This window comes from Pollachius pollachius (assembly GCF_949987615.1).
Source record: "Pollachius pollachius genome assembly, chromosome: 8".
Taxonomy (NCBI): Eukaryota; Metazoa; Chordata; class Actinopteri; order Gadiformes; family Gadidae; genus Pollachius; species Pollachius pollachius.
The window spans coordinates 24923930-24949891 of NC_136941.1; the positions used below are offsets into that span (position 1 = coordinate 24923930).

At 42.8% G+C, this 25962-nt stretch overlaps 4 protein-coding genes across 6 annotated transcripts; 3 read left to right on the forward strand and 1 right to left on the reverse strand.

Moving 5' to 3' along the window:
* Window positions 1–3393: 3393 nt before the first annotated feature.
* Window positions 3394–5017, forward strand: mrpl49 (mitochondrial ribosomal protein L49). The gene has a single exon (XM_079742575.1). It carries the CDS (start codon window positions 3416–3418, stop codon window positions 3935–3937), a length of 522 nt encoding a protein of 173 aa, XP_079598701.1. The 5' UTR covers window positions 3394–3415; the 3' UTR covers window positions 3938–5017.
* A 330-nt stretch (window positions 5018–5347) lies between these two features.
* Window positions 5348–8670, reverse strand: haus7 (HAUS augmin-like complex, subunit 7). 2 transcript variants are annotated; one of them, XM_079742577.1, is made up of 9 exons: window positions 8622–8670; window positions 8274–8389; window positions 8061–8131; window positions 7849–7910; window positions 7567–7751; window positions 7338–7452; window positions 7040–7252; window positions 6840–6951; window positions 5348–6109 (listed from the first exon to the last, which is right to left on the reverse strand). In XM_079742577.1, the coding sequence occupies exons 2-9, from the start codon at window positions 8336–8338 to the stop codon at window positions 6048–6050; spliced, it is 885 nt and encodes a 294-aa protein (XP_079598703.1). In that variant the 5' UTR covers window positions 8339–8389; window positions 8622–8670; the 3' UTR covers window positions 5348–6047. The 2 variants fall into 2 exon arrangements, with proteins under 2 accessions (XP_079598703.1, XP_079598704.1); XM_079742578.1 differs by lacking the exons at window positions 8274–8389; window positions 8622–8670 and having other exon boundaries at window positions 7567–7690; window positions 8061–8107.
* Window positions 8671–11604: 2934 nt separating this feature from the next.
* las1l (LAS1 like ribosome biogenesis factor) lies at window positions 11605–14016 on the forward strand. Its single transcript, XM_079740846.1, has one exon. It carries the CDS (start codon window positions 11732–11734, stop codon window positions 13442–13444), a length of 1713 nt encoding a protein of 570 aa, XP_079596972.1. The 5' UTR covers window positions 11605–11731; the 3' UTR covers window positions 13445–14016.
* Window positions 14017–14957: 941 nt separating this feature from the next.
* crebzf (CREB/ATF bZIP transcription factor) lies at window positions 14958–21232 on the forward strand. 2 transcript variants are annotated; one of them, XM_079741523.1, is made up of 4 exons: window positions 14958–15105; window positions 15845–16664; window positions 16856–16931; window positions 17353–21232. In XM_079741523.1, exons 2-3 carry the CDS (start codon window positions 15904–15906, stop codon window positions 16875–16877), a joined length of 783 nt encoding a protein of 260 aa, XP_079597649.1. In that variant the 5' UTR covers window positions 14958–15105; window positions 15845–15903; the 3' UTR covers window positions 16878–16931; window positions 17353–21232. The 2 variants fall into 2 exon arrangements, with proteins under 2 accessions (XP_079597649.1, XP_079597650.1); XM_079741524.1 differs by lacking the exons at window positions 16856–16931; window positions 17353–21232 and having other exon boundaries at window positions 15845–16403; window positions 16504–16639.
* The last annotated feature ends 4730 nt before the right edge of the window (window positions 21233–25962 follow it).

Genomic DNA, 25962 nt, shown 5'->3' on the forward strand with positions numbered 1-25962 from the left:
CTAACATTTGGATAACGATACATTATAGCTTACAATTATAAACATCAGATAAATTCTCTCTCATGTTCAACCATCGCAAGCAGTTATAACCAATGCATCCCTTCTCTGAAAGTAGCAAAGAAGCGCAAAGAGGCAACTGGCGGGCATCCATACTTGTAGTTGTTATGAAGTCTAGTCTCACAACAAATCTGTTTTTTCCGGTTTTATGTCATAGGCTACAAACTTTTGCATTTCCTGAACACTATTTTGGATGAAGGGAAGGTTTATGTAAAGACACGTAAGAGTTTCCGAACCTCAATGTTTTGAATACGGCCTAAAGCAAAGGGAGAAGTCGTAAAAGCATGATATCACCCCTTTAAATACATCGCTGCTCAGACAGAGCTTCACCAGATCAGAACATCAGAACAGAACATCAGATCAGAACATCAGATCAGAACATCAAAACAGAACATCAGATCAGAACATCAGATCAGAACATCAGATCAGAACATCAGAACAGAACATCACATTAGAACATCAGATCAGAACATCAGATCAGAACATCAGAACAGAACATCAGGTCAGAACATCACATTAAAACATCAGATCAGAACATCAAATCAGAACATCTCATTAGAACATCAGATCAGAACATCAGATCAGAACATCAGAACAGAACATCGGATCAGAACATCGGATCAGAACATCAGATCAGAACATCAGATCAGAACATCAGAACAGAACATCAGATCAGAAAATCAGAACAGAACATCGGATCAGAAAATCAGATCAGAACATCAGAACAGAACATCACATTAGAACATTAGATCAGAACATCAGATCAGAACATCAGAACAGAACATCACATTAAAACATCAGATGAGAGCATCAGATCAGAACATCACATTAAAACATCAGATCAGAACATCAGAACAGAACATCAGATCAGAACATCAGATCAGAACATCACATTAAAATGATCAGAACATCAGATCAGAACATCAGAACAGAACATCCGAACATCAGATCAGAACAACAGATCATAACATCATAACCGAACATCAGAACAAACATCCGAACATCAGATCAGAACATCAGATCAGAATGGGTATTCCTTTTGAACAACCCCAAAGACCTGAGGCCTTCCAAGTCGACAAACTAATAAGAATGCCATCAATATTACTTAAGGACACGAGTAGCCTACCTCCCAACGTCACAAACATAAACCAAAATAAAACTGTATTCAACTAAAAAGGCAGGATATGAAATAGAGCTCTTTAGTGAAGGAGAGCCTCTCTTGTGATTTTGAGGTATCTCGTTAATTTAGAAAAACAGGGCATAATTAATTTTCTTGTTACGCTTCCATCCATTTCGCTGTCTGACCAATGAAAAAGGGTAGGTAGGGGGCGTGTTAAGGACCACAAACGCTTTAGTAAAGCGTGCGTGCGAGATATGAATCGCACGCGTGCTTTATAAAAAAAAACACCTTCCATTTCACCTCCCTGGCTCGCTTTAATTTGAATGCTTAAATATCCTCTGAATTATCTAGGATAGCACTGCAATGCGTCCAGTGGTTTCCCCCCAGTGGGTTTTTCCCCAAATAGGTACTATATTTTTGGCATTTACATTGCAAAGATATCATACCTCTGAATCAGGCAAGGTCAAAATTAGGATGATATACAGTGTAGAGAAAGGTAATGAGTTTACGATGCAAAACCACAAGCTTTCCACATGCTTTTATTCATTCTGACAAGAACGGAAGCTTCATAATTATGCTCACTGCTTCTTAATCTTATTTGGAACTGTAAAAGTGACTGATAGGTTAATGGGTCTGATAACAATGAGGATAAGCTCCCGTGTTTCCTTCCCCTTTCTACCCCGGATGCTCTGGCTCCGTGTCCGCAGCCAAGGACTCCTCGCTGGGGATGTCTTCATTCAGGGGCTTTGGCCCTCCGCTGGCACCTTCATTAGGGGTGCCTCCATGGTGGTCTCCCCTGAGCTCTCTCCTGGCTGGGGCCCCGGTAGAGCATTCCCAGCTTCCTTCTTCTGGTCGGACGGGGTAGTGCCAGGGCACCCCAGGCTTCCCTCAAGGAATTCGGGGGCCCCAAGCAAGACTTCCGAGCCGGAAATACAGTGAGAGTTTCAATGCGCGCTATCAATTAATCGCCTGTCCCCTCCCTTGTCCGTTCCATTTGGGAACATGTTTGGTAAACATGTTTTATTTCGCTTTTTTCATATAATTTAATTAATTAAGGGGCGCCACCAGAGGGCGCCCTCAACACATTTGCCGCCCTAGGCTAGGACTCGCATGTGCCGATCGCCGATCCGTTTGTCGTTGCATTTTATCAATAACCAGTCGTTGTCTTGGGGCCCCAGGCCAGCTCGGGGCCCCCAGCGATTGCTTGGTTTGCTTGCCTTCTCGCGACGGGCCTGCTCTCTGGTCTCGATGTTGTTCCGTCGGTTTTGGAAGGTTCTACGGACCTTCCCCAGGTGAGTAGGATTCTTCGGCTGCTTCACCCCCGAGCCTCCTGCTCCTTTCCCCTCCTCCCCAGCCTCCTTCTCCTCCTCTTGTTCGTCCTGTTCCCTTGCCGTGTCATGGCGCGGAGGTTAATCCGTGGCGCTCCACACGGGCCAGAGATGCTTCCCTGTTGTCAGTCCCCTCTGTTGGGGGTCCGTTATCTGCATTATCCTCTGGGTATTCCTCCCCCTGCCTGAGCTCTGTGCCTTCCCTCTCTCTACCTGTATGTAGAAGAGAGCAAAGGTTTTCACCAGGATATCGATATATCAATGCTTCAATGGTTATGTAACGGATGGAGCAAAGGGGCCAGGCCTTGATGATAAAGGTTAGGTGTGTATTGTGTGGGGTAAACAGTGTTTAAATGCTGTTTTTGAAGTATATATATTTCCTTTCTGACCTGAATTGGAATGACAATGTTGGCAGGAGCAGTGATTTCAGTCAGTGGAGCTTCTACATTGTAGAAGCTCCACTGACTATAATAAATAACAGTTAACATCATTAACAACTAGCTAAAGATATATACTACAGTTCAATATCTTATGCATTTTTTTATATTCATTCCATATTGTTATGTTGTATTGCATTCCTGTATTTCCTTGTAAAACTCCTTGCAATAGATCCATGCTCATCTGAGCTGTCCTTGTTTTTACCTTGGGCTGAATGAACAGACAAAACAATTCCGCAAGTAAATACAAAATAAAAACTTTGCTTATTGTTCTTCTCCACATTACTTCATTGTCCAATTATTTCTGAGATAACGTGCATCATATTAACAGCAAAACAAGCTTAACCTATCAAGAGCTCAGCGTCATCTAGTCGTGCGCGAACACTCCACACCGACAGAGGGCGCCGCTCCAGAGAATGTCCTCCTATGGGAGAAAAGAGCACTTCCGGCTCCGCTGTCAATGGAGGTGTAACATGTCTGCCTGCTTCACCTTGCGTTCCAAAATGATGCACAGGGTCCTCAGGTGTGCCTTCCAGCTGCCCGGTCCGTCCGTAATTCGGCTGCAGCCGATGTGCGTCGCTGTCGGAGAACACAATCCACCATGCGGGACACTGGAAACGACCGAGGAGTACGTGTTTGTTGAACGGCTGATCCCCCCGACGCGGGTCCCCGTCCCGCCCCGACACGACGGACCTGCTCCGTCCGGCTGGGCCCCTCCGTCGGACGTGCCTCCCTCTCTGCCTTACATGGTCCGCCGGTCACGAATGCACAACATTCCCGTCTACACGGACATCTCCCATGGCAACCGCAGGACCACCGTGGTGCGCCGAGTGGAGGGGGACATCTGGGCGCTGGACGGGGCCGTGAGGGAGCTCTTGAAGCGGCTCACTGGGACCGACCGCCCGACGCAGGTCAACGAGGTGACCATGAGCATCAGGATCAAAGGACACTACGACAAGGAGATCAAGGAGTGGCTGATGCAGAAGGGGTTCTAGGGTTAGGGTTCTGACTCATTGAGATGGTTATCTTCAAGGTCAGGCTGAAGATGAACAGTTCCAGGGGTCAACCTGGCCTCCCCGGGCCGCCGGGCCACGGGGGGGAGCTCAAAGGGGTTGCGAGTGCTGGACTATACCTACGTTTAGATTGATGTTGACTACTGCTGTATTTTGTTTATATGATGTAGTTTCCGTTGTCGTTCACATCAAATGAGCTTGCTTTCATAACATTAAATATATCAAGCACTAAGTAATTTGAAACATTTCTAATTGGGAAGGGAGGGAATGGTTGAATAACAGCGCAAAACTGATTAATCCTCATTTAAATGCAGAAACTTAATTAATTCTCGTCATGGGTCAGGGGGGATGTCCGCCTCCATCGAAGGCTTTTTTTTCTAAGGCGTGAGATTTCTGGGATTTCACAACTTTATCATTTACTATCCCTGAACCTACCAGCAATGTCCGAGATGTGTTCCTTATCACTACATCGGACTTGTGTTGGTGGCCTAAATGTTTTAGAATTACATTTAGTAGACGCTTTTATCCGAAGCGCACCAAAACATAAAATAATTTGGCAGAAGGTGAAACAGCAAATATCGCTGTCGGTACAGTAAGGATGTTCATAGAACCAAGTGCTAAGCATTTATAAATGCTAGGTTAACCCATTCCCCATATACAACAAGATATCAAGGATAAGATGCTACACAATGCTAAGTACTATTTGTAAGTGCCAGGACCTACAACACACTAAGTGTGTAAGAGGGGTGTGTTAAGGAGAGTAAGGGAGGATGCTGTGCAGACACCAGGTGAACTCTGAACAAGTAAGCCTTGAGTCTCTTGTTCAGAGTCCAGGTGAACTCTGAACAGGTGGGTCTTGAATCCCTTGTCTAGAGTCTAGTTGAACTCTGAACAGTTGAGTCTCTGGCGGAGACTGGTGAGCGACTGCGGTCCTGACGTCGGCAGGGATCTTGTTCAGTGTTGAACCGTATACTGGAGGTAAACTGAAAGAATGTCTTACGAAACCTTGAAGCCTTTATATTTTATCTTCGTAAGCCCCCTACAAAGCGGCCCCATTTCATAAGCAGGACTTGTGCTCGGCTCTGCTTTTAACAACTGCTCACCACACATGCTTTTTTTATGTGGAACAGAACTGAAGTTGACATAAATACGTTGAAATACAATCCAGATTAAATGCCCTTCCACAGCACCCGGCCCTCGTACATCCCTTGTTTGTCATGTCCTTGTAAATTGGATAGATTAGAGACAGAAAATTCTGCAATCTGCACCCAATGAGATTTTATTCACAATCTTCCTATCACGATATTTCACTGTAGACTTCAGCTTTTGAAATTCCCTGGCGACGTGCTTGCCTTGGACCACGCCACACAAATGTAGAATTGCGAAAAAGAAGAGATCACTAACAAGATTCTTCATAGAATTTTTATTGTTAAGAATAGGGTTGTTTCTGTGTCCGAAAACCTGAATCCTTTTTACATTTGAGTGATTGTTTGAATAGCGTTTGTCTGATGTGAGTCTGCCTTCTTCGCCTCTCCAACGGCTTTTCCCCAATAAGTGTAGGGGGTCTGGAAGGTAAAAATAACCCTGTGCTGTTGGTTTCTCTTGAAAAATCACTCTGGTGTCAATATGATTATCTAGAAATGTCCTCCGGGATGGAAAAAATGTATCAGGAATGTAATTCAACGTCAATTTTTTCAAAGTCTCTTCAACAGCCCTACACTCCACCTTGGAAAGGCCAAACGAGAACTTCTTTGGTTTTCCAAAGTGGATGGACGTGTTGCATTCATGAGAAACTTTCTACTTCCAATACGTTTTTTGAAAACAGCCAATTGGTGCAGAAATAAAGTGAGTGTAGGTTTAACATTCTTTTTATTTATTAACGGACGGTTTACCTTGTCTTATAGTAGGCCAATTTCTTTAAAGACAGAACTATAAAACACATGTAGCCTTATATAAAAACAATATTAAAATACAAACTAATGGGACTCATGTTTATGGGAAATAGGTATGGACAATCAAGGAATAACGTAACGTAAGGAATGCAAATTAAAGGAGTTCAATATTGTTGCATGAAGGAAAAAGGTTCAAAAGATTATTTCTCTTGCTGGGAAAGGAAGTCTTTGTACTGTCGGGTGATTTTCTCCAGCTGGTCGGCTGAAAAAGAAGTACAATATGTGAGAAAGAAAATGAAATGTTTGCATTTCCAAGTACATCTTTTCAACCAGTCTAAATGCAAGCGACTTGATAACTTCTCATAACTACATTCAGTGTCAAATGAAAAAAATTCAAGAATAATAAAAGGGAAGTATCTTTGCACTTTGCTTTAGGCTGTTAATCTCCTGTTTTTCCAAATTAATGATTTATTACAGATTCAAATCGAACTGGCCATTTGGCTAGCTAGCCATAGATGTCATCATTAAGTGACCCACTCTAACTAATCTATCTATAACTAAGCAGTCCTACTATGTGGTTCTAGGAGAGCTAATAGGGGGAGACGGAACAGATATTTTAGTGTATTTCTACAGTGGCCAACTGATTGGATTAGACTTTTTTAACAGACCAAGAGTTTGTGTTCACTGCAAGCCAATAATGGGGTTAGATTCCCGCCTCCAGCAACATGATTGGTCGATATAAATATGAACCGAAAGAAAGTGAAACGCCCCATTATCTGATGTGAGCTTGGCGGTCAACAGGCTTTAATTTATTAATCTGAAGTCTGTTGTGTACAACTAAACTACAACTACAAAATTAAGATAATTCCCACTATTTTTATTGGCATTAAACCAGCAGAAAATAATTAGCATCCATCCAAAACACTTTTTAACATTACACACAGAAAAAATAAATACAAATACCGCCTCAGAATGAAACATGTACTACTCACGTAATGTACACCTCTCCCCGTGGCTCCAGTAACAAGGCTGCGTTTGCAGCTGGCATGCCTTCTCCGTCAAGGCCTCAGAGGCCTGCGACAACTCCTCTAGCATTTTCAACTCCTGACACACAAACAAACAACAGATCAAAACGGTTTTCAAGCTGAATATAAATGACACACAAACTACACCCACGCACACACACACACACCGTGTTGCAGGACAGCAGTAGCCGGTGCACCCTTCGGAAGACGAGCGTTGCTGCACTCAGCGGGGGGGCTTTTCTTCTGCAGTAGTCTTTGAAATCTGTTTCGTAGACGCGGCTGAAGGCAGCCGTCAGCTGACAGAGGTCGCTCACTGCCACGCGCAGGGCGCACGGAGAAAACCCTGCCAGACTCTGACATTCACTGTGTAAGAATTCACACTGATGGGAGGAAACAAAAGGGTAGAGCAGGTTCAGTGGCACCGTAAACAAACAATACCTGGGGCAGCGTTGGACAGATCCTCACCTCTGACTGCAGCTCTTTCAGGACTCTCCCAGCTGCCTGCAGGAGAGCCGCCACATCAGAAGACTCCTCCTGACTTGGTTGGCTAACTGCTGAGGTTTGGTCGTTGGAGAAATACCTACGGGGTTGACGAAGATTGTAAACAGAGCTGAAATTCACAGAGCATTTAGTGAATGAACAGAATGTTTGAGAAAGTTTGTTGAGTTTCTAAAAGTACTTAAAGCTAGTCTACTTGATGTGTGCCGGCCAGGGATTGAGAGTGGGCCTCAGCATGTGTGTGAGGAGGGCTCTGTTCTCATCAGCATAGAGTTCATTCAGCAGGCCCTCTCCGTCCACCTCACTCTCTGTGAAACCACCTGGGACAAGGGTTAGAAGCTCTTCCAGGAAGTGTAGTTGGCGCAAAGGCTTTACATGGCCCTGAGTGGAAAGTACCGATTATTATATTTATATTATTTTAATTAACCAACACTCCAGGAGTATAAACAAGTTGTTTGATGTTTGTGGTGTACCTTACCTGGATAAGATCAAAGTCCTCTGCTTTGCACAGCATTAACTCTCGCCCAAGCATAGCCATTTCTGTTGGTAGCACACAATAATAATATCATAAATAAATATTTGTAAAATAAAATAACATTGAGCAATTTCGTCTTGCAACCCATATGCACAGACATGTGCATATATGTATGTAGCCTATATATAATTAATAAATAATACATTTTATCCTGCCTTTTGTTTGAACATTTGGGTCTTTGGATTGTATGACTGAAGTCTTCACGTTCTTCGGGTTTGGGTTGACGCTGCAAAAATAGGCAGAATGGAATACGTTCTTTGTATTTTGCTGTGCAGGCTACACAGTTTGTATAGTTCACTTTAAGCATTGTGCTTGACCTATCTTCTTTTTGCATGAAACATATAATACGTAGATAGTACGTAGCCCACCAGTTGCAGATCCAGGCTAGTATTTCCGTGCGATGTTGTGAGGGTGTGCACAATAAAGTATGCATTCTGTCGGCTTCTAGAAGATGCAGCCCTTCTATCAAGGGACATGATGCTGCCTGAAACAAGGATACACAGTAGGACACACACACACACACACACACACACACACACACACACACACACACACACACACACACACACCTTTGAGCATTGTTTAATGCGTTCTTTATTATAATTCTTTCTTTAATCCTTTGTTAAACATGCATTTATACTTTCCGTGGCACACGTTTTCCGCAACATGTACGCGCGTAATTGTGTTTTAACTTAGTTTAAGGACAACAATGTTACCTTTAACGCAGCGTAAACCTTTTGAGCAAGTTGTTGTTCTTCAAACGGAACCGCCATTTTCGCCTTTTCCGAACCCTTCTTCTACTCTAAATGTCCGGAGCGCCGCAAGCTGCCTTGAGTGTTTCTGCCCCCCACAGTCTCCACGGAGCACTGCATCAGAGATACACATCTCATTAGCATAACTTTTAATATTTCACTGTTAAAGGCATGACATGGCCTAAACCTTTGTTAGCCCAGTGAGCGGAAGGGGCCACTAATAGGTACCATTTGCTGACCTGTATTTTGATTCACAATCATTTACAATTGTATTACTCATCCCCTTTAATTTGCCTTCCTTCCTTGGTTGCTCTTTTGCCCTCTATTTTGATCCACACTTAAATGGTGTTGTAGTTAAGATTCAAGAGCAATATGCCTTGAGTTTAATTTGGTAGAAATGGCATAATTTATAAAAAATATATATCCACATCTACCTAAATACATCTTTATGGACCCTTCTTCAAATCGTTGATTTTACCGGACACAGACACACTTATCTGGTGGTTTTGTTTTTTAAATTGAAATATAGGTCTACGGTGGAACCGTTCAAGAAAACGGTTCCACCGTAGACCAAACCGTTGCTGTGTCTGAATGATTGTAGACGTACCTCCCTGAGTGACAGGTAGCGGGGACAGGGGGCCCCATGTAACACACTCCAATAGGCCTGCGTTCATGGCCCCAGGATCAAGCGAACACATATGCAGTAGATATTACCTTTGAGCTCAACATGCCATAAAACTATTACAATTTTGCCGTTAAACTTACATTTCACACAGGACCTCTCTATGTTTCCCTCTTCTCCAGTCCTCCCTCCCTTAGGCCTCTCTAAGCTTGTCCACACCTGTTACATACAATAACTGCTGTAAATTCCATCTAAATAATTAAACGATTTGTGTGTGAGTGAATGAGTTGGTAATACTGTAGCGACCCTGGGACATTTAAATAGTTTGTGTGTTATGTGTTGCATTGTATTTCAATGTCCGTTATGCCAGTTGTTCTGTGTGAATGTATTGCAATGTTCTTCTTGTCAATCAGTGTGGGGGGCGAATCATCAGGTCAGCTGGGGGAGGGCCTTGGGAGAACAGGAGGGTGGGGGCTTGCACGTCGGGGGGACCGGGATGGGGGGTTGCCCAGGTAACCAGTGTTTGTTTTGTGTGGGATTTTTGCCGTTGATTACGCGTTTCGGTGAGCTGGTTTTTGTAACATTTAAAGTTCCTTCAAATACTTATGACTGGACATTGTTATGTCACCGGCAAAGTCATTACAATACCTTAAAAGGTACTTCCTCTGCCCAAGATATATCTCCCCTGTATAAACTGAGAGAGGACTGCTTATTCAGGTTAAATTCAACAGTAAATTCCGAAATAACAAATGCTGATCGCCCCTTTCCACTTTTTCTTTTCTCTTTTGACCATCTGTGTGTCTCCGAAAATAGGCTCACCTTCTCTGAGCTTCCCTAGGCCTACCTCCCAAACGGATATAGCAATGGCGTAAAACAGTTTTGCTGTATTTCTCCCTATCAACCACATTTCAAAAGCCTGCTTAGCCCACACAACCATCCAAACATTCTGGTATTGTTATACTATGGCTAACTCGGAGGGGGTTGGGGTCTGGGATCATTCTATAGCCTACCCATTTTTACAGATATAACTATGGATCCTGAGAAGAAGAATGAGGTTTGCGGTGTATTAACAGTCAGTGCAGGGAACTACCAGAAGATTGCCTGTCTTTACTGCTGTTAGATGTACACCATAATGGGAGGAGGATGTGTAACCTCAACAAGTAGTAGTCTGCTCAGACTTGGCTGTGGGCCTCATTGCTATAAGGAGGAAGATATTGAGCGTACTCCTGATAGGATTCATATTGGCATCAGCTGTTGGGGTTATATGTAATGAGTTTGTATATACAGTCATTAAAGCAGGAACATATTAATGAGAAGAAAATAGGCATGTGGGTGGGTCAGAGCGAGGTTTATAATGCAACTAAAGCAGATTAGTTGCATTTAAAGATTAAAAGAAAGGTTAGAGAACAGAGTTAGAGGATATGGCTTTCGGAATGGTGGCAACAGGTTATTATGACAATATGAACGGAGAAAGTGTGTAGCATGTATTGTGTATGAAATACAGAGAGGATGAGAGGGCGGTGTTGTCGATTCATTCCGGTGTTACACCGAATTCTGCGACCCACCGAAAGGTGTGACCCCAGGGGGCGCTGTTGCATATTCTTTTGCAATATGCACGAGTTTGAAGCAGACATGTAGACATGTACGTAGACAGGCATGACAAAAACATAAATAAAACATAAGATCTCCCCCTACCCAATGACCTTTTTATTAAAGGTGTTTAAAAAATACATTTGTTTTGATTTGATTAGCATTTTACAGACCCATACAATGATTTAGTACGGTCCTTCACCATTGCTTCTTTACCCATAAAAAACTACAGTCAGTGTTAAATTGTGCTGATTTACCTTTGAGCATTTCCTATTATAGGCTACTGTGTAAAACGCTGTTTAGAATTAATGTTGGTATCAAGAAAAGAAAGACCCACCGGTGGGGGGAGATCTTATGTTTTATTTATGTTTTTGCTATAATCCACTGGTGCATGTTGCAGAAAATGTGCAACAGCGCCCCCTGAGGTCACATTTTTCGGTAGGTCGCAGAATTCGGTGTAACACCGGATCTGTACATATCACTTTACGGCAAGTTACATGAATATACGTGATCAATCGGCTCGCGGCTTAATTTTTCAATAAGAATATTTATTATTTAATCGTATAATTTATATAAGTTATTGTCATCGTGAAGCCAGAAATTATTTTTTAAATCATTAACATAGCTATGATATAATCACATTGGCGTGGCTTGTATGTTCAGGCAGTCGTAAAGGGACGCGTGTGCGCATGCGCAGTATTGCGCACATGTGCAGTACGGACCGGATATCAAAGTGGCCTCCTCAAACCAGCTCAAATCAAGCATCGGGTACTTCTAAATGAAGAAAATATACGTTCGTAGTTTTCATTATCAGCTTAAAAAGATATAGAGCTGACGTGAACCGAGTGTACAAGTGTTTAAAATGAAGAAGAAGAGCTCCGAGAAAAAGCGCCATGTGGTGGCATGGCTTAACAAAGCCGAGTGGGATCAGGTGCTGGAATATCTATATTCAAAGGACTCCTCGTTGCAGAAGTATGCCTTGCATAGAATATCAGCGTGGAAGGTCCGGTTCGCCAACAGCACCCCGGTGGCCGTGGAGGTCACGGCAGACCTGGTGAGAGCCCAGATCCTGGACCGATCGGGGACGCTGGAGGGGGACGACCTGGTTCTCCTGTATGGGACAGCGCTGGTGAGGTTTGTCAATCTAATCACGGAACGGCAGCAGGGGAGAGTGGCCCGTCCTTTGAGACTGCTGGCTGGCAGATTAAACCTCCCTGAGTGGATTGTAAACCTTAGGCATGACTTCACACACCGAAAGTTGCCGAATTTAAATTGGTGTAGAAAGGGCTGTAAGCTCATTCTAAACTGGCTACAGCAGGAGTACTGGTCCAGACAGCTGGGAGGAGGGGTGAACGAGAGCTGGAACTCACAGTCAGAAGGAGAGGATGATGAGGAGGAAGATCTGAAACGGCAGGAAGAAGAGATTATTGCTAGGTATAAAGAGATTGAATGCTACAACACTGCGCGAGAACTGCTCATCTCTTTTTCAAAAGAACAGTATAACTCTATTGATGGACTCCAGAAGACCCTGCCCGGTCAGCAGCCGGTCCTCTCTGAAGAGGTCAGCTGGGTCATCGCTCAGATCAAACACTTTGCGCGAGACTCTTTTGAAACACTTTTTGATGTTTTGGTTGAAGATGGATTCTTAATCCCGACCATTGCTCAGCTGGAATCATTGGATTGTGAAGCGCTTGAAGATTTCCATTCCACTCCTCTCCAACTGCCCCAAATATATCTGCGTTTTTGGCTCCCCCTCTTGAAGCTCTTTAACTCACCATTCTTCATCCATATTCTTCTGGAGAAACTCTTTGTGGAATTGAAGGAGCTTTCGAATGAGCCAAACGATCACAGGGCGTTCTACATCTCCGCTTGGATCTCTGAGGTCATCGGCTGCAACATCAATAAACCGGATTGCCATTTTGAAACCAAAGTCCAGAAGAAAGCGAGAATCAAAGACATGATATTTGTTAACCGCATTCAACTTAGATGGCAGCAGCTGCTGACGGCCTGTCTGGACGCTCCCTGTTTCAGCACCAAGCACCTCCTACAGCTCATCCTGGACGACATGGAGCACCCCTTGCCCTCCGAGACCCGCCACAAGCTGTTCAAGCTCTGCAGTATCTACACACAAGGTGCCCATGAGGACACTGGCGACCTCGCTGCCGAGCAGAGAGGACAGCCCATATACACACTGGAGAGTCTGCATGAGAAGCTGCGTCATGCTCCACGCCGGCCGGTATCCGACTGCGACGCTGGTGCGTTTCTTCAGGGCCAACCCGGTGCCGACTTCCCGGCAGAAAGCGCTGCGTTGCTCAAGGGCTCTCTGTGGCAGGTGTGTACGGATAAAGTGATGTGGAAGAACTATCCACTGGGCAAAGTCCCTGGACAGTCAGAAGAACCCTCCGGGATGATGGTGGAGAGCTACTCCACCATGGCTGTGTTTGACCAGCCAGTAGAGCTGGAGATCACTGCACAGAACGCCCCCGGGGCCTCGGCGGCCGCGAAGGCGGCCGGCAGCCTGCCATGGTCCCTCGGTGACGTCATCAAACTGAAATCTGGACTGCAACTCTTTTAGATTCAATTAATTTCAGAAGCCACTGAATCTGTTTTTGTTGGGCTAATGTTGATGTTAAAGAAATATAGTACATGTTGAATGCTATTCAAAAATCCACATGAGCCCCCTAATGTTCCTTTTCTATTTTCTCTCATGTGTTTGTGTTCCGGTTGTGCAGTTGTGGAAAATGTATGTCCAAATGTCACTCCACATATGGGTAGGGTTAACCCTTACTTTTTTTGACTCAGCTTGGTGCTATACCAAATGTAATAGCCTTTCTCTTCCTTTAATTCTGACAACACAATTAAACAATGTTCCCTGTGTTTCACCAGCATTTATGTTTCCATTTTCTTTAGAGATATAATGAATACATATAGGGGAGAGTGGGGTAGTAAGATGCACCATTTTTTACTCATGTCATGCAAAGAAATAAGACAGAAGTTAGATGAAAATTTTCACCAATTTACTTTTTCAAGTTGATGAATTTTCCTCCAAAAGGCTTGTATATTTGCTGAAGGTAACCTAAAAAAAAAAAAATATATATATATATATATATATATAAAACCTGTCAATATTTCCGTTTTTTGCCCCTGCTTTGATGGATTTTCACCCTCGGCATCAGTGTCTGCTCTCCATCTCCTTTCTCTCTTGGCATCATAGCTTTTCTACAATGTTTAAAATATGAAAAACCAAATCAGTTGTGTAATACTACATTGAAATACCACTTCATACTTTGGAGAAGTTATACTTTAACTTCAGTGCATCATGGTGGAATAGGTTGAACGGCTCACTTTGCCCCACAGCAACGATTAAGGAATAAACTGCCTGGTTTAAAAAATTCAGGCTAAACTTTGTGTAAATTATTCCCTTGGTTTTATACCTAGGCAAATCACCAACATGTATGACATATTTTTACGCGTGAATACATTAGCTTTGACATAGCTGTCATTATACTTATTATAATGTATGTTAACTTACTTTGAAAAGCAAAAAACTGTTTATTGTGGAAAAAAAACATTCTTGCAACTTGTGCTTCCCTCCATCACAGCCAGATAGTAATTATGGTTGCTACACTTCTTGAATTGATGGTCAAATTATATCAAATGTGTACAGTTGCCTAAATACAGGAGGCGGGTCAACTTATCAACTGGCTCATCTTACCCCACTCTCCCCTATATATAGATATAGATATATAGATATATCTACAGATAGATAAAGATATAAATACAATGCTTGAATAAGAGTTGTTTGTTTTAGGTGAACTGTATGCTTCCTTGAGACTAGCACATTGGTATCTATTGAAAGTAATATCAATGTTTGGTTAAACATTACAAGTTTTAACAAAAATTATGCAATGTTTTTTAATTTGCAGTGTAGCCTTGGATTTTATGTTAGCTTTTTGGTAGTGTAAATCCATAACATGACTTAATTAAAAGAGTGTACAGTATCACCAAGTGTCCAGTAGGGGCGGAAGACCACGGAGAAATGAGCACAGCAGCAGGAATCCCACGAAGAAGAACGCTGCCAACGCGGAAACCCTTGAAGTGCCATTGTTCTCTACTTTCACCTCTTTAATAGGTCCATGACTTTCACTGAGAAGGTGGTTGTTTTTCACCATAGAAGTCAAAGCTAGCAATCTTTAAAACATCCAGCATATCGGGCTTTGGTCCAGCGCGGTGAAGGTATGTATCAACAGAAGAACCGAGCTGTTCACGAAACGCTGCGTCACTTTGGGGCTAGTTAGCTTGTTAGCTTATGATAGCCGCCTCGGTTATGAAACGTGCTGGCGTACATTGTTAAAAAGCTTTCTCAATGTGCACTGACTGCTACTCTCAATAGCCTTTGATCGAATTATGCAAGTGGTAATGTGTCGCAAGGGGCCCACGTTATTCGTGGTTATCCGGTTATATGTCATGGCCTTGTTAACCTGCGTCGCACTGACGTTGGTGGCAAATTAAGGCGCCATTTTACCAGCTGGTAGAGATTCTCTTCTATAGTTCAGTTAGTGAAAATCCTCTTCTAATTCAGTTAGTGGAGATCCTCTTCTACAGGTCAGTTCGTGGAGATCCTCTTCTACAGGTCAGTTAGTGGAGATCCTCTTCTACAGGTCAGTTAGTGGAGATCCTCTTCTAGGTCAGTGAGTGGAGATCCTCTTCTACAGGTCAATTAGGGCAAAATCCTCTCCTACAGGTCAATTAGGTCCAGATCCTCTTCTACAGGTTAGTTAGTGGAGATCCTCTTCTACAGGTCAGTTAGTGGAGTTCCTTTTCTAGTTCAGCCCCGCAATGCAGGATAAGCACGTTTCTAACTTATCAAATGTCCTATCAACGAGACATATCCTGAAACCAAAACTTTAATACAAGAAAACAGTGCAATTCAATACACATTCACCACCTCTTCCCTTGTTCTTTATTCCAACAGATTCGGAGCGATTGCAAACAACCTGGTGGATAGTTATCTTGTCTCATATTTTAGCCACAATGATCACAAGGAGGAGAGGTTCAATCAAGAGGCACGAGGTGCAGTCCCCTGAATTCGAAGTCACAGATGCTGTGGAGACGGTAGATGATCTGCCATGCCTACATGAAGAGGATGACGGCACAGGATTGGAGCTCGATTTGTTTGGTATTGATGACTTAGAATTGACCGGCGATAAAGACACAACCTTGTCGCTCTTCGACGTGGGGCTGAACGACTGGGGTGTATACAATATGAAGGACGACGATTCCATGTTCGAAGCATCCGCAAGCCCATCTCCAGAGAGAACGCCGTTCGAGGCAAGGTCTAAGAAAAGCGAGCACCGGGCTGGCTCCATGGTCAACAAAAACGCCATTGCCGCCAGAATGAACCGGCTCAAGAAGAAGGAATACGTCAACGATTTGGAGAAGAAAGTTGGACTGCTTTCGACCGAGAACCACACACTGAAGCAGGATAACTGTGGGCTCAACAAGCGGGTGGAGGAGCTGGAAGATGAGGCCAGGTACCTGCGTGCTGTTCTGGCCAACGAGAGCATGTTAGGCCAGCTCCTGTCCAGGCTAAGCGGTGTGAGTGGGATGAAATTATCTTCCTCACTTTTCCAGGCAGCCAACCTAAATGACCACGACTATGCGCAACCCAGGAAGCGCATCAAAGTGGAGGAGAAACATGCGTCAGGCGGCGTCTGCCTTCACGTGGACAAGAACCACGTCTCAGTGGAGTTCTGCACTAAGTGCGCAGAGAACGCAAGCGCAACGCTCAAAATGTAGGGTCAAGTACTTATCATTGTTTTCAGATATTGAGTTTGGAAAATGTAAACCCCGTAGTGATCTTCAAGGGGTTGGCAAACACTGTTGAGTTTGCTTAGATATTGACGTAACTGTGCATGTCGGTGTACAGTGTATTGAAGCCAATGCTTTTTTTAAAGCACACGTTACTGCTAAACCTTGTTGACAGTTTTCTTCTAGGTAATGGTTGATCTACCATGCGGGATGAATGGCTTTGAGAACACCTTTGCCTGCTTGACTCCATGGTAAGGATCAGACAAGAAAAGAAGCCTGTTTGTCTTGTTATGAAGACCTGAGGTGTTTTATAGCAAACAGAATTTAATTTTTTGTTTGTGATTGGGTCCTTTTTTCAGAGTAGAGCTCTTAATTTAACTACTTAAGAACATTTTGTACTTTTTTTTTAATTTTTGGAAATATATTGTTCATGTAACGGAAGTCTAAATTACAATTAGAATCCGAAATGTTTGGCAAAAATAATTAAGACTGAGGTGAAGTTTCACAAAGAGCTAACAAATTGGCTTTGAATTGGCTGACTTAAACTGGGACTTAAGCGATCCAGTTCAATATTTATCACTATTTAGTGGAAGTGGATCTCTTTGTGAAGCTGCACCATTGTACAGAAGAATATTTTTCATTTAGCGCCCCCTATCTTTCTTTATGCTAAAGTGGATTCTGCTGTTGGAAGTTGAAGAGCCGGGACAAGCTGCTGCCATCGTGGCCTGGTTTATTTTTTGAAAGGTAGTATCGGTATCGATTGTTGTAAGTCTCTCCATTATACCAGTACTCACCACATCCGTAGAAGCATACACAGTCCCCTGCTGCCTGATGGATCAGGAATAGATGAGTCTCTAAAGGCCTCATTTACTATTTTGTATATACTGACATTTTGGAATGTAACAACTTAGACTTTTCCAAAATTTTGTATAATGTGTAACAGATTTACCGATTTAAGTGTTTTTGTTCTTCAATAAATCCTATTTTGATCATACCTTCACCTTAAAATGTATATTGTCTTGTTCTGTACTGTTGATATTAATGCTTCTCTTTTTCTCTTTCTGAACAGCAAGCTCTGCAGCTAAAGGTCTTACTGAACATTTTGGTCAAGTCTGGTAAAGGTTTTATGAAGAAATTAATAAGACCTGATTTGAGTGGAAGCTAAAATGAGCACTAATAACGTCCAGGTTGAGGGAGTTCAACTGAACATCACAGACCTTTCACATTCTGACATTATTCCCATGTCCTTTTGGAGTTATTCATTTGATTTGTGAGTCATTGCCATAAATTACAACTCATTCCCAAAAACATGCTGGACAATGGTAAGTTGTCTGTTACTAGGCCATTAGAGCATCAAGCAGGTGATCTTTGCTATGTAAAGAACCCTTAAAGGTCCCATGGCATGCCAGCAGGTGTGGGCTGATAAGCCGTTACAGGCCGTTTTGGAAATCTGCCCCTTATGACATCACAGGTGGGCGTCTCCACCTAGATCTGTGATGGATAGATGAGCAACGTTTGCTACAGTCCACTGGGTAGGCTGGTAGACTGATCTATCCAGCGACCATCTAGGTGGACAAGCCCATCTGTGATGTCACAAGGGACAGATTTCCAGTTTCCTTTAAACTCAACGCATGTAATGTAAAACTGATGCATTTATGAGTAAATGATGAAACTTATACGATTACAATCCCCGTTTCTGACAAAATAATTAGTTTTAGAGGGATTAAAACCCAAAGCCTTTTGTGTTTATTTTTGATTACTTGAACAGCAATAGCCACATATACGTTGTTTAGTCTGTTTTGGGAAAGATTTGTTCTATTTTCATAAAGCCCATCAAGCATCTGAGTAATGTGAATGTGGAAGTGTTAAGTGACGTTCCCTAGTATATTCTACTAGACAAGATTTATTTAGTAAACGGGTAAAACAAGTTGCGTAAACATGGACATAGAAATATTTTTGACATTTTGTTCTGCGAAGTGAGACATGTAAGTCTCTTCCCATTGCAACCGTCACTCATTTCTGGTGCTTGCTGTTCAGCATAATGCACTCCCTAATTGCTGTTCATCTTACAATTCTTATGCATAAATTCATTTAACTATGCCATAGGCAGAGGTGGAAAAAGTTTTTACAAAGCAACTCAAGTAAAAGTACAGTTTTAGTTACTTTTTTACTGGTCATAAGTAATGCCTCACCAATCATAAGTTTTCATAAAGGGGGGATCCAAAATCTCTAATCAGGGTTAACTTTTAACAGTGATTTTGATGAATTTTACATCATGTCATAAGAACTTTTAAACTTATCTTGAATATCTTGAATCTATTGGTTATCGAGACTTGATTTGCTTTTTTCAAACCCAACAAAACATACATTAAGGCCTTCTATTTTAGTCTATAGCCTACTTTGACTTCAAGTAGTGTCATCACACTATATGCTGGACATCTGATATTAAGACTCTAATCTCTGAATCATTTGTTCAATAGCCTACACAAAACGACCAACTATTTCAAGTGCATAACTGAAGTTTAAGCTTGAAGCTTGACCTGATAGGACAGTCCGCCATTATTCATTCAGCAGACCGACTACATCTTAGCAACACCTTAACAAGCTAGGCTTGTTGCTAGGTGAACTCAAATTCTCAGGCCAATGCATCATGCATCTTGTCATTCTTGACATGCTTGCCTGCAAGTTTTTACTCAGTATCTTGTGTGGTTTAATATGTATCTAAGTACAATACTTCAACCAAAACCTGCTAAAGTAAAAGTAGTTCTTAAAAACTACTGAAAAAATAGAAAATACCTCAAAAATCGACACAATACGCTTACTTTTTCTTTGCTGCCACAAAATTCTTTGCTTTGTGCATCGTACACCACACAAATCTTCCCCTCACGTTTATATGAATGGGGATTGGACATGATTATACAATAGGATAAAATTTGTTTTTCGATTGTGGGGACAGTTGCGCGAGAGTGACAGTATAGCCGTCATTAAATCTTGCCATGTTTTTGGTGAGACGAGACGTATCTCACTGCACAGAGTAGGTCGACAAAGTAAAATAAGGGTAGTTACACATTTAGAATGTATGCCATAGTTTCAAAATCGACTTGCTTTACACCAATTAGCCAATTTGTATTTAGTGCATAGCATATGCCAGAGCAAATTAACACAAGCTGGCGTTAGGCCGGTTTTCAGGCCTGGACGCCAGAAGGGGCCAAATCTGGCATAGTACGTGAATGGGAAGCTACAGGGCAAGGCTTTACTTTTGTAAATGTTTTACACATGCAAGATGCATTTATGTACACATTTCTAGTGTATAGGGCTTGCCCATCGCAATGATAACCTCCATTTTGGAAACATTTGCATACTATTGTGTTATATATAGTTTTTGGGTCATTGTTCAGCGATCACATCGCATGCCACGTGGCAGCTGTGCAGTATGCCACAATTACTTTATTAAAGATAATCTAAGAGCTATAGTGAAAGTGAATTGAACAAGTTACATAGAGGTCCGAAATTACGTTTCTCCATCTATATAATAAATCTTAAAACGGCCATGATACATAATCAGAGATAAAGTGAATGTGTTGGTCGAAAATACTCATTTTAGATGTGTGATCAGGGTCGGGACATCAGTTTCTGTATTGCCGGTGTGTGATGATTGGTACTACCTCTCATACCTGAATAACCGGATGTTGCTGCAGCCGACCCGGTCTCACCTGAGGTCGACCCATCCTGTCTGAGCTGGCAGACCTCTTCCTGTTTCGCTCCATCCCAAGAGCTGGGCTGGAACGGTTGAGCACCTCACCGAGAGCCCAGAAGCAGTACAACACGGATGGCCATGAGCTGGTGCTGGTTTATATGGAGTTGTAGGCACATAGCGGACCAACCTGCAGTCATTTAGTTAGAATAACTGCCCTCAGCACATGATGCTCTGTGTGGAGCAGAGACCTCTTAATGTGTATTTGAACTGCAGTACTAATTTTAAACAGTTGTCAATGTTACATATTGTTCTTAAAAGAAAATTACCCGTTCCAATTTAAGACTGATCCGTTTTGGTATTTTTGGGAACATCTTCCAATGTATTTTTGACTGAATTGTGTGAAGTTGTTAAAGGGAGAAAGTATATTTAACAAATGAAGTCTATTATCGATAGTAAACGAGTCGAGCTTAATAGCTCATGTTTCATCTGCTGCTCATCCCTCTAGTTCAAACCTTCTTTAATAGGTCCATGGTTCAAACTTCCAAAGTAGCCCATATTAGATGACCGGTGATTGGCCTGAACCTGGTTATCTATGGGTCGGGCTTGATGACTAGAGCAGCGCCGTTGGGGCTGTTTCATCAGCTACACAGATGTGGGTCACATGTGTCGCCCGTTCCTTGGCTCTGATTGGTTTGTTTCCCCTGCTCTGGCTGATGACGGCCCTTGGACTTGTGAAGATGACGGAAGATAGCTTCCCAGACAAGCTGCCAATGCTACGGAAGAGGATGAGGGCCATAAATGGGAGAAATCGGAGTTCTGAGATTAAAGTTGGAAATATGGAATTCTGCGAGTAAAATTAGAACTAGATGTTTTTTTCTCATGTGTGGCCCAATCCTTTTCCGTACAGTGTCCACTCTGATTCTCGTAATAAATATTATTTGAGTCCACTTCATAAAATTGCGCAAACACCGCAAGCAATTCTAATAACATCATCTGATTCAGCAAAGACGTCCCTGCCGGGCATCCATACTTGTTATGAAGTCTAGTCTCACAAACAATCAGTTTCTCCGGTTTTATGTTATAGTCCACGAACTTCTGAGGCGTTTCCTGAACACTCTTAAAAGCAGGGGTCAGCAACCTTTCCAAGATGCAGTGCCAGTTTGAGATAATTTCGTTAATGAATGTGCCTTAAACAACAATATATTAAATATTAAGCTGAATTATGACCAAAAACATTTCCAGAAGACCTGGAATTGTATCATTTCCATATAGTCCACAATCATGCATCAACATTTTAAATGTTTTTTTGTTATATTTGCAACATGGGCACATCAATTATAATTACATGTGTCCCATCTTAAAACACTTTTAGAAACTCATTCAAAAACATATTTGCACTTTGAGAAATGTAAAAAAACAGAATATATGAGAATGTTGGAACCATCCACATCAATATCTTTAAGACATGTACAGCTTTGCAAAACCATGTGAAGGCGATGCATACAGGCCACTTGCAACAATATTTTAAATATTTTCTCTCTATTACTCACAACATAGGTTTAAAAACTATTAATTGATCCCATTTCAGAACACTTATTTCAGTAACTCATTTAAACATATTTGCACTGGGAGGAAATGCCCCAAAAACAGAATAAAGTGCAAAAAAAATCAGTAGTTATGATTTATGATACGATTTTTCAATGTTTTTCTCAAGTGTGCCAATGATTATGCTGCCACGTGCCAGTGGTGGCACGTGTGCCTAGGGTTGCCGACCCCTGCTTTAAAGTGTAAAGACACTTAAGAGCTTCCGAACCTCCAAGCTTCTTTGAGGGCGGCATGAACCCTAGGCCCGTGCGCCATCTACCAAAGCAACCTTTGGTCAATCGTGGGGCCTCCAAGGCACAGCAGTTCTGTTTGATGTTGCATTAGGTCAATGCGAAATCATAACCTTGGTTTGGTTCAGTCCATCTTGGCTTTGAAGTCTTGTGGATCCAGGATGGGATCTTTCCCCGCAGGACGTAGAGCCTGATCTGAAGACGTCAGCAGAACGTCCCTCATCTCATGAGCAGACATTAATGGCAATGATGGATATGCAAGAACCAGATTAATATTCATTCAACATAATTAAGCAAGTAAAATAAAATATGTATATTTATAAATACTTACGAAAACATCTTCTTGATCTTTTATTAACATATCATCTTAGAATTAACAACATTGAAGGAAAAGGCAGGATGCCCATCCCATGTTGATGGAAGTATTCCTCCAGCCACAAACTCCTACCGTTGATCCAAGAGCTGAGGGAAATGTACTCACCTACCAACCAATGCTTAAAAACAAACACCATAATGCAGTCCCCTGTGTTGTACCAGCAGGGAACCTCATTAACCAACAACTCAGTCTTGCACAACTCACAGGTAAATGGATAGTTCTAACACAATTAAACAGCCACAAGGTATACAACATATCAAGTATCATTACACGCACAAATAAAATCAGGTGAATGTTTCGGTATACAGCATCTATATGCCAGCGACATTACACCTGCCCTGAATAATTTGCTATTCTCCTAACCTGAAGACCAAGAATGGTGATCGGTTCACTGAGATGAAACACAACAGACGTTCACTTATAAGCAGACTAGTGTATTATAATAGTACCATTTAATCTATTTTTGAAGAAAGCTGGAGCTCTAGTTTACTTAAAGGTCCCATGGCATGAAAATCTCACTTTATGAGATTTTTTAATCTTTTTATCTAACATAAATATGAGTTCCCACCACCGCCGCGAAGCAGCACCGCCCGGCAGCGGGCAGCCGGCAGCAGGCAGCGCGCGGTTCAGTCTACTTCACATTGATGTGGAAGTGGAAGAACCAGAGACGTCGGAGAACCTGACGAAGTTGTTTGTGATTCATAATATCGTCTGGAGGCGCACACAGCTTGGCCGTGATAATATGTATTATATGATATAGATATCTATGTAGTATATGATATTATTTAGATATAGAGCTCCAGGACTGTAACGCGTGTGTCGTACACACACGTACACACAAAGTGCTGTACACGCTGTTGGTGTTATGGCGCATAACACGTCGGACTCTCGTCTCTGGTATTTGCACAACGAGACTCGTAGTGGGGGTTATCTCAGCCATGGTTGAGAATGAATTGGGGGAAAGGAACATTGGCTTTGACTCCCTGAAGTACATGAACCACGACATGGAGGAGAAAGGGTTTGTTGGCCTCGAATTTCTCCCGCTTGAGCCCCGCTTCCCGCTGCCGAGAGAGCACCGCCTCGGGGCTGCAGGAGGTGGTGGTCCCTCGGCAGCAAGGCTCCGGCGGGAGACAACCGCGGTCAACAATCCCTTTCTCCTCCGTGTCGTGGTTCAGTCTACTTCAGATTGATGTGGACGTGGAAGAACAAGAGACGTCGGAGAACCCGACACGGCCGTTTGAGATTCATAATATCGTCTGGAGGCTCACACAGCTTTTGGCTGTGATAATATATATTATACAATATAAATATCCATGCATAATATGATATTATTTAGATATAGACCTCCAGGACTTCTGTGTGTTCTAGAATATTAACAGAACACGGCTTAAGGCTGTGTGCGCCTTGCCATACACCACTGTAAACAGAGTGCTTGGTACCGTGGCTGCAAGCTGCTCAGGGCCCACCCTCCTCCTTGACCCGCCTCTCTCCTCCTCATTTGCATTAAAGCTACAGACACCGAAACGGCGCGTTTGGGGAAAGCTCAATGTGCGACTGGCTCGGAGTGGCTGTAATTCTGCACCACGGCTGAATTTCAGGAACGTCTTCAAATACTGTGTTAGGGGCCCACTAATACCTATATTAAAGCACCCATAAAATAGCATGTCATGGGACCTTTAACAGTTCATTCATCTTTTTGCCAGTTTGTTAAGGTTAACTGTTGATATTGTTTATGTCCAGATGTACAACAGCTATGATCTTAAGTCCAACTCACCTCCTCCCGCCGTGTTGACTGGTTCCATTGACATCCATTATATTAGAAACCAATACAAAACAAGGTACATCTATGTCTGTGCAAACTTTCCTGGCTAGACAGCTTTCCCCAAGAGTGCCCACGAATGGACAAATCCCAAACGTTTAATTCTGTTTTACATGCCACTGCACATTCTCACAGACTCCACGGCTGAGGTGGCAGTTAGAGTCCCGTGTGAAGATTGGCCTTCAGGCAGTTCTATGTCTATGTTTAGTAAGAATACTATGTTATCACTGTGTGAAGATAGCCACTGCCAACAGGCAGTGTGATAATTCAGAGTTCAGAGTGCAGAACAATATTTTAAAGTTGCCAGGTTAAGTCCAGGAGAGGTGTTTACAGATTGAGTCAAAAAGAGATCCCACAGTAAAAAAAAAGAAAGCTGCAGTTACTGCCATTGTTCAGAAGTGTCACATAAATCACTGCTTGAACAGCCTACTGTATGCATGGTTGAACACACTTACAAAGTGTGTCAGGGTAGAAAAAGTTTATAGACAGTATAGAAGAGTTTGTCTGGTTTGTTAAAAGCCCAGGTTCATTGTCTAAAGGCGTGTTCCGACTGAGGGACTTCTTGGAAAGTCTCAGTGTTATGCCTACGCCCAATCACTGAGTTCCCTTCGGCATCCGTTCCATACAGGAACCTTTGTAGCGGCTACCAAACGCTCAAAACAGACCTACGCAGCAAGGTGTCGCTGTGTTAAGGAATTCACATTAGCAAAGTGCAATGCAACGTCTTAGACAAGGGCAAATGGTAGGCCTGTTTTTCTGCAATGTTAAAGTGTGTTTTCGTTTGAAAATCGAAAAACTTCCCCACAGGCATACTTCACTACAATTTCTACTCAATGTTATATCCAATGTCGATGGCCCGCCTCAACCGTATCCAATCAGCGTCGACTAGTTAGGTGCGGCTCAGAAAGCTCCTTCCCCGAGGCGGGTACTGCCTGGGCCACTAACTGGGCCGCTGAACAGAGAAGTTGGGCGGATCCTTTCTCCCAAGACACGCCCATAGCCGCTCACTAGAGGGAAAAATCGAGAATCTTTTTGAAAATAAAGTAAAGGAAGAGTCGGAACACGCCATATGTTGGAATGTAAATCAGCCATGATTTCTGTTCTCTTGTAGAACCAAAGTGTCACCAGAGAGACTCATCACGGCTATATGGGAGCTAACCTGCCATGTACCAGTTTGGCCCCAGGTTCACAGCATGAGTCACCATGGTAACGGAACTACGAGAAGTCCAATCTCGGTATGGCGTCTTTCCTTAAATTCTGATATAACATAAGGTAACCTGGGAATCCAGCTTCTTGAAAACCGGGCGGAGTAACTAGGGCATGGTCGCTAACCTGAGAGTAGTCTAGCATCTGGTAGTCTGCATAATATCCACACTAGCAACCCGCATAGTAGGCGAGAGTATTATGGTACAGTACATCTGAAGGCAGGGGCGTAGGAATGAGTTTAACATTGGGGGGGACACATATCGGAAACCTGACAGATCCGGTATAATTTTTAGGTGGGACAAATGCGCCTGTCTCCGATATTGGAGGGGACACGTCCCCTCCGTCCCCC